This window comes from Platichthys flesus, chromosome 6, assembly GCF_949316205.1.
Source record: "Platichthys flesus chromosome 6, fPlaFle2.1, whole genome shotgun sequence".
NCBI classification, from domain to species: domain Eukaryota; kingdom Metazoa; phylum Chordata; class Actinopteri; order Pleuronectiformes; family Pleuronectidae; genus Platichthys; species Platichthys flesus.
In genome coordinates, this window is record NC_084950.1 from 15,172,366 (window position 1) to 15,181,065 (window position 8,700).

Sequence of the window (8,700 nt, forward strand, 5' to 3'; positions counted from 1 at the left end):
ACTTGGATCATCTTTCTCATCAACTTTAATTCCACACATGAAATTTAAACAAGAGTAGCAGAAATGTGTGTTTATTGTAGCAAAAACCATTGGCTTTCCTGTTCTACAAAAAGGAGAGCGCCACGGAAGCATTTAGGATCAAGTGAAGGCTGTAAGAAATGCACTCAGTCAAAGCAAGTCGTAGTTTAAAAAGAAAAAATACCACAACATACACAATTCACTTATTCTTTCCTTCGGTTTCTTTATATTTCTGTTACTAGTTTCTCTCTCCACATAGAATGAAAAAAGGCTTATTTGCTGTGTACCAAATATCGACAAACTGTGTGCAAATAGGTGTCTAACAGAAGCTTCCGTTTGTCACATGGCAATATATAAACACAATTGATATCTCATTCAAATCATGCAGGCGACACGTCAGAGTTTTGCATTCATTAATTCAACTGGAATTGTGCAGCGAAAACCCAAAAAAGGTCTGTTGAAATTAGGCTCTATTAAAGGGGGGGTGTAACAAAGGCCAGTGTAAATCATTCCCTATTTTTTTACTTCCTTCATCAAAAATGATTCAACTATATGATGCTGCAGAGCATAGGCCTGGTTGTCGAACATAGTCTTCGTTAAATCTCAAAGAGATAACTCGCATTACCTTCTGCACCAGTCTTCATTGTGAGATGAGTCACAAAAACACTCCCGAGCAAAGAGAATAACAGGTTCAGTCAATAGCAACAAGTTAAAGCCCTGTTTGCACTAGCCTTTGTGTTATCGACACATAGAGCCTGAACAGGGTGAAATGAGTGGTATATGAATGCTCATTATTGTACAATCAAACTACAATAAGCACAGTTCAATTGCTATGTAAACATAAACTGTGTCCATCTTGTGAAATGAGTCCTTTGTATAACGGGACAGAAAAGTAATTTGGCCATGAACAGATCAAAGGTGAACACTGATCCTCAACTGTGGAAATGAAAGGAAAGGTGCAGCGACGAAGCTCATGTTATAAGAGTGTTGAAGAAAAGCTTGTGTTCCCAGAGACACAACTTGACTTTAGAGTTATATTGTTTTCGTGTGGTCTAATATAAAGAAGCCTGCTTTTGCTATAGCTGTGTATCATCCTTGACTTGACCGAAGGTCCACACTGGTTTGTGTAACTTGGCATCAAGGGGGCTGTCCTGATGTTATCTCCTCACGTCAGATCGTTTTGCATCAAGCCGCTGGCAGCTGTTTGTCTCGTAACACCATCAAATAGGCAAATAACAGAACCAAAGAGTTGACCAATGGACAGCAGCTCCGACATCTGTCAAGTCATCTTGCAGCGATGCTCCATGTTGATTTGAACTTCCGAGTCAAGACTTCAGATTCTACCATCAGGGTGTTCATCCTACCTGCCACTGCAAGGGAAAACAAAGGTGGAGATTAGTCTGGTCATTAAGACTTTGACACACACACACACACACACACACACACACACACACACACACACACACACACACACACACACACACACACACACACACACACACACACACACACACACACACACACACACACACACACACACACACACACACACACACACACGATAATGTTGGTTGGCGTAAGGGCACGGTCACACAAGTAGGCGAATGACAACCGCCTGCCAAAATGAATTACATACATTTGTATGGAAATCGATCGTGTGCTCTGTCGTCCGTTGGAGGTTGTGGTCGTTGAACGAGTGTTTATTTGGTTGTACAGTGAAGAGCAGAGGAAGGTTCTAATTTCCATGTGCAACTTCTACAAGTACTGGTTCGACAGAGCTTATATTAGGGTCTCCTCCATTTTGGCCCACTATGAAAACTGCAGCCAATGGCAACCAAGTGAGGTCAACCACACATGCTGCTGCAATTGGCTGAGGCTGAGACAATGCTAGTCAAAGTTCACCAAACACGCCACACTCTGGATTTGCTTTGCCACAGGGAGACAATTTTTTATTCGCCCCTTTGCTCGCACAGATCGGAGGTGAACAGGAGGCACGGGTTCAACACTGGTATATCTGCGTGTGTGTAACCGCGCCCCTTATAGTTAGATAGAGCTTCCTGGATTTATTAAGGTAAAGATCCATTTAAGATACCAGTAAATATTTCCAATATTTGAATATCAAAGTATATTCTTGGCATCTGAAGTAATCACAAAGACTTGCATGTAAATTGCTCAGCTCTAATGGGAAGACATTCTGAGTAACAAAACAAACAGTAAGAGTCTTTTTTAAGTTGACATAAAATAAAACATCTGTTCTTCGATGCCCCAGAGGAACGGCACTTATGACACTGTTGCTTTAAAAGTCACACAGCTCGAGGATGAACACAAAACGAACCCTCAAGCCGCCGCCACCAGACGCAGTCGTTGTCATCGCCTGGTTCTCACTTTCTTCCTGCTTTTTCCTTTTCCTCTCGACCGCTTCTGGGTTTTTAACACCACGGTATGCTGTCTGAAAAACAGAGCGGACAGTGACAGAAGTCTAAAAGGAAATTTGCTCCGGTACAAACTTGTTGGCTACTTGATTGTGTTGTTAGGGTCGTATACAAGGCAATCTCAAAAACATGCATGTGGTGTCAAAGCATTTTTTCATACATCGTATTATCACAAGCTTTTCAGAGAGCACAAGGCAAATTCAATCACAACTAGCAAGGGGAGAGGCATTCAAGTGCCAAATAAGGCACTAAGGCTAAAGCCGTTTCCAATAGCTCATTACTGCTAATGTGACGGTGAATTAGGGCTTGGGATTTGAATCTGTAGTAGTTCACAGTGTGAATTGTGAGGAGGCCAATTTGTGGAGGAAAGGAGTGAGTTAGAGCAGGAGGATGTGGCAGTTAAAGGAGTCACCTGGACGAGAGGGGGATTTATTCTGATCCATGTCTACTTACCTCGTTACAACTTTGACATGGCTCTTACGGGTTTGAAAGAGGTTTTTCTGTACAATAAAAAATGACTCACCACACTGTCAAGTGCATCTTCCTCAAATGTGGTGCATGTATGTGTTACTTCACTCAGTTAACGATTAGATACATCTAGTTGACACTAATGCAGTCTGAAACAACAACCATGCAACAAATCCTTTCTCGTTGAGGACAATGTTCAGTTGAAGGCTGGGTGATACAACAAGAACAATCATCACTTTCATCACTAGCAATGTAACAAAAGTTCAGTACAAATGAAGGCTTGTGAGTTGTACATGCACAGGGGAGGTATGATACAGAATTTGTTTAATTCCAACACAGATTTGTTAAATATTTTTGCTAGTTTTTGTCGTTCTCTGCTCCAAAAGATGAGTTTAGAGGTTTTGTTATCATCTGTTTGATTGTTTGTCTATCTGTTAGTTAGCAGGATGACACAAAAACTGCGAGACCGGTTACCACAAAACTTGGTGTGATGAATGCGATTTGGGTCAGGGGAGATACCGTTACATTTTGGAGTGGATCACTGTCAGGGGGCAGTTGCTTATTGTTTACCCCACTTTACAACCATTGTGAGATAGGGCATCTTTTTTTTTTTTTTTACATTCATAGATCTTGAGGAAATTACCTGACATGTTTAGGGGACTAACAGTTATGAGCATGAGCGGTTTGTGTAAATAACAATTCAGGCAGGTCTTGTGAATTTAAATGATTTCATCAGGGGCCTGCTTGGCCTTTGCAGAAGTGTGCACCATTCTGGTTTCACGTTTATCGTGATAATTACTGATATCGACTGATGTAAACGGGGTTATATTATATCACAGTATAAATCTATCTTTGGCCAAGTCGCCCAGCCCTAGTTCAGTCTTTGATGGCTCTGTATCGGAAGTATTTGGGGGTGGTCATTATGCTGGAATGTGTCTTGCTGTTGAATTGTACAGTGTTATGCTTGGAGGCATTCCCAATGGAGTTCAGCCTGAAAGTCAGCAAACAATCTCTCCGGATAACAGAATACAATTCAGCCACACGAAACGCTGCGGCAGGATTCGTATTCACTGCTGTGGCAATATAATGCATTTGTTTATTGAGCTATGTGAACGAGTGTTTATCTACTCACCTCTTTTTGTCTCTTCTCTGCGGCCTCGGCCAACTGTCGTCTCCTCGCATCCTGGTAAACAAACAAACAAACAAACATAGACAACTTCAGCTGACAGTGTTCACTCGGTTTTCTCTCGTGGGGGGTGAGAACCATGTTGGGCCTAAACAGGGGCGGACTGTCCAGGGTGTTTACACAGGCGAGACCCGGTCAGTGCCTCCTGAACATGCCCAAGTAAGGCCTTCAGTTCACTCACACATCCATTAGCTTTATTAGGAAAACGCCATGGGGAGCGGTGGTTATAACAGCGACAGGACGGGAACTCACCGGATCCGGAGTGACAACGACGTCGTCCGCCGCCCCGCCGAAGCACGATAAACACATCCCCATCCTGGCAGGTTATTCAAGGCAGCAACAGGAGGAAAAGACACACAGCGCAGCGGAGGGTGAGTTTAGCTATCTAGCTCAAGCGGCTGCCTGACTACCCGCCGAGCCCGTGTTGCACCGCCGGGCTCACGGTTAGGGAAACAGAAGGAGCGGTGTCCACTCCCAGCAGCTGCGGTAGGTGTAGGCTCGCCTGGCATTACGCTACCATGAGCTAACCCTAGCCTCCGTTGGCCGCGGTAGCGTTAGCAGCCTAGCTAGTCAGCGCTACTCTACAAGCCCCGGTCCTCAGGCCGCCTCTCAAACACGCTCGCCCACCGCGTTCGCCTCGGCATTTGGAGGATGTGACGGTCCACACGTCTGGGTCGAGTGGTTTCTGCCTCCGTGTGTGTTTTGGTCAGAGTTCAGCTGGATGACAACTCCGTCAGGGTGCGTTCAACGGCGTCCGCATAATGAACACTATTAATCATCCGTGGCAGAGACACAAAACTTACACAAGCGTCAGAGTTTCTTCACACAAATAGGCTAATCCTAATAGAGGCTAATGCTAATCTACACAGTTAGTGAATGAAAGCGTGAGTGTCATAGCTTAACTGTGGTGGAATTAGTTTATAACCACTGGGTTCGACTGGGTTTGGTGGTTTTGAACGTAGCTCAGTTTGGAAACCATACTTCTGATAGTTTGCCGAACAGCGCCACCTTGCGGCCCGTGACATGACAAACACCATAATCACCTTTTTGAGGGCTTTAAAATGCTCAAATCGTGACCAAAGTTTGCAGAGTTGTTTGTTGACGACTCAGCATCAAAGGCTACTATTGTATTTTATTTGTATTACTTACTTTAATGTATGTTTAATGCATTACTGGAACTTGAATGTTTTACGTTTTAACTGTCCTTTGGTCGTACCACTCCACCTGTAAAGCACGTTGGTCAACCAAGTGGTTTTAATTGTGCTATATAAATAAAATTGACATTGAAATTTACATTACGGTCCACGCTATCAATTGCAGATCACATGGTGGAAATTGTATGTAAATTGAATAATTGTTGTAAAACAAAGCTTAGTTCCTTTGCCAGTAGGTGGCGCCATCAATATTATTACATACAGACTTATAGAGCTGTTCAAGCAGGGGCTCTAATGTAGCATTAGCAATTTTGTTTCAATTGGACAATGTTACAACAATTGTATTATTATTATTTCCCTTTTGGGGCTTTTTCATTGTAGAATATGTATTATTATTAATAATATTAATCATAATAATAATAATATTATGAGTAGTAGTACAAGTCTTCGTATTTCTAGAGCCTAAATTTCCCTCTGGATCAATAAAGTATATATCTATCTATCTATAAGTATAAATAGCAGTAGTAATAAGATTATTGATTTGTTTTATTGTTTTTATTTCATTGTACTTGTTCTGCTTAGTTTTAAGATTCTTGTGATCTTTGCTGTTTACCCGGACCTCAGTACTTTTTGTTTCATTCCCTCTCATGTATACCTCATGTTTTGAAATGACAATAAATCTTCATGAATCATGTTATAACAAAGTGTGATCAAATCTATGTATACAGTTTAAACATGTGTGTATATATATATGTATAACACGTTATTCTGGTTTGAGATCATATGCATATTGTTATTCACATTTTATGTAAAAAAATAAAACATAACAGCAATAATAATACCAATAATTAATAAAGACATGTCTATATTAAAGGTCGGAAGAAATGTAATTTTGTATATCTATATTCCCTTATATTTTCTCATCCCACCACCACATTTTAAAGTTCATTGACAGTCCCATTCCCTCACTCATCTTCTGGGGCCACAAGCTAAATATGTTCCATGTCAAAAACGAGTTTTGGAGACTATGAAGCTTGTATCCAGGCTCACACTTTGTAAAAAAGAAAACCTAAACATATTCGAAGGTTGCCCCCAAAGTTAAAGATGCACATTTCAAAACTCCATCACCCATTTATTCCACAGCAGTTTAATGTTACATAACTATGAGCTATTCATTTTCATTATGTTATGTTCTTTTATCCACCCTGGAAACAACAGCCTTACAACCTCTCTTTTTATTTTGACACAACTTATCATCTCTGGATTTCATGTAAAAATACTGAAGTCTTTTTTTCTCTGTACTTAGTTTCCTCACATTAAATTAATCTTATGATTATGGCCATATTCATGAATCAAAATGGAAAGTTTTGGAACCCTCATCGACTTTGTTTATGATACATTTTTCATAATCCCCTAATATGTTTGCCGGTTACAAAATTTAACACAAGGAAATTAAAACCTCTTAAAAGCAATAATGTCTTGTTTATATTTTAAATGACAGCAAATTATGCTTTGGACTTTATAATGTTGTTAATGATTTGTATAATTTGTCATTTTGTTATTTCAAATGGTGGTGTTATTTGTGCTGAAACGACAGTGGATATTTATGTTATGTAATTTACGAAACTTTATATATATATATATATATCTTGGTCCCTTCTTGAAATATAGCTTGCATATATATTAAATTGTAATATATAACAAACAAACCAAAACAAAAGCTTACAATAGCACTTATGACCAGCAGAAAAAAAATCCACAGGGAATCAGAACATAGCTGGTTAAACAAATGTTCAATGCATCAGCTGTCCTATAAATAACCCTGTACTACAGTCCACTGAACTGATATGCTGGAAGAACACTCAGTATGGGAAATAGTCTACACCACGAAAATACATTTTTAAATGAATTCAAATTAAAATAAAGAAATCTGTCACAAGTATGATAAACCCACATGCTCACATCAGACTGCGGTGGAATCCATGCCATTCAGGTCAAACTTACCTTCGATAAAGGGGATCTCTTATGATTTGTTGTCATTCTCGTGTAGAATAATAAGAAATTCCCCATGTGAGGTGAGTGGTGAACCTCCGATCCTGTTAAATCAATATTCTACAGTCAATAAGTGGGTAGTTTGTGATGTTGTAGCGTGCAGCCCCGACAACACTTTAAACTCCACCCATCCTTCTTGGCTGCAACACCCGGGCTCTTTCACAGCTCAAAGGTGGAGCACCGTGGGGAGGACAGGTTCATGAGGCTGCACCTCCTCTCTAGTTGTACAAGTTGTCGACCAGGACATTACTAATGGAGGATTTAAACTGAAGGCACAACTTCATGCAATGGAAGTTAAGTTGTCACAGGCTCTGGGCATCTCCTCAGGTAGGTTTGACTCATTTATGACCAAACTGTAAAACTAACATGATATAATATCTACTGAATACTAAATTTCATATGATATCTTTTATTTAATTTGTTCCCTTTTGTTAGTAACTGTTTGTAAAGTTCATTTACTTAAAATTGGATGATGCGCTCAGTACAAAACCTTCTATTAAAGCCGATTTAGGATTGATTTATTTATGAACTCAGATATTGAATGAATGAACAGGGAAGTTAGTGAGGGTACATCACTCATGGATGCTTCCTTCATGTCATTTTCCCTGAATGAGAAATGAATGCCTGTGCATTAAATATAATAATAACTCTCTCCCTATGGCAGTGGAGCTCACAAACAAACAAGCCCCCTGCATCACACTGACTTTGCATCACACTGACTCAGCCCCCCCCCCCCCCCCCCCCCTGCACATAATTTATATTTCATATATTATTGGCACCATAACTCTGGTACAGTATATATTTTGTTCCATATTGTTGTTTTTATATTGTTGCTTTTATATTGTTGTTTTATTTTCAGTGCACCACGAACGACACCAAGGCAATTTCCTGTATGTGCAATCATACTTGGCAATAAAAATAATTCTGATTCAGATTCTGGAGAGCACTTCCTGTGTCTTTCTGGTGTATATGACATTAATTCTATGAGTTACATGTTTGCACAGCACTCGGGAAAGCTCAGTGTGATCTTGTGCTGAAGCAACAGCTTTGCTCTGAGGGTAGGAGAGCGTGACAGTGACTGTGTTTTCGAGGGAATTCCAGCAAACATGTCCAGCGTCATTCACTTTAATGATCTATTTAATGCATGAGTGCTGTGTCTCCTATTAGTTGTTCTAAATCACCATCACAGCCCCAGGGACAAAGATGGAAATGGCAAAACTCTGGGTTATGTCCCGAATGCTGATAGGGCCGTGTTTTCATCTGTGTTGAGCCGTGTGGAAGATGTTCAGTGGTGTGCAGAGCGGGAGGCACGGGGGCAAATTGTGACGTGGTGGCTCTGCTAGAAGCTGGGTGAAGTTTTTACCACTGAACCAATTATCAAGCTTTTGAA

The 8,700-nt window shown here is 40.5% G+C and overlaps 1 protein-coding gene across 3 annotated transcripts; it reads right to left on the reverse strand.

Annotated features, from left to right (window-relative positions):
- Positions 1 to 55: 55 nt before the first annotated feature.
- svip (small VCP interacting protein) lies at positions 56 to 4,857 on the reverse strand. Of its 3 annotated transcripts, none has more exons than XR_009920849.1 (5): positions 4,357 to 4,830; positions 4,051 to 4,101; positions 2,354 to 2,467; positions 706 to 1,388; positions 56 to 643 (listed from the first exon to the last, which is right to left on the reverse strand). XR_009920849.1 is itself a non-coding variant. In XM_062389846.1 (5 exons), exons 1-4 carry the CDS (start codon positions 4,417 to 4,419, stop codon positions 2,386 to 2,388), a joined length of 243 nt encoding a protein of 80 aa, XP_062245830.1. In that variant the 5' UTR covers positions 4,420 to 4,857; the 3' UTR covers positions 56 to 1,388; positions 2,354 to 2,385. The 3 variants fall into 3 exon arrangements, 2 of the variants coding, with proteins under 2 accessions (XP_062245830.1, XP_062245829.1); XM_062389846.1 differs by adding an exon at positions 2,904 to 2,950 and having other exon boundaries at positions 56 to 1,388; positions 4,357 to 4,857; XM_062389845.1 differs by having other exon boundaries at positions 56 to 1,388.
- Between the last annotated feature and the right edge of the window lie 3,843 nt (positions 4,858 to 8,700).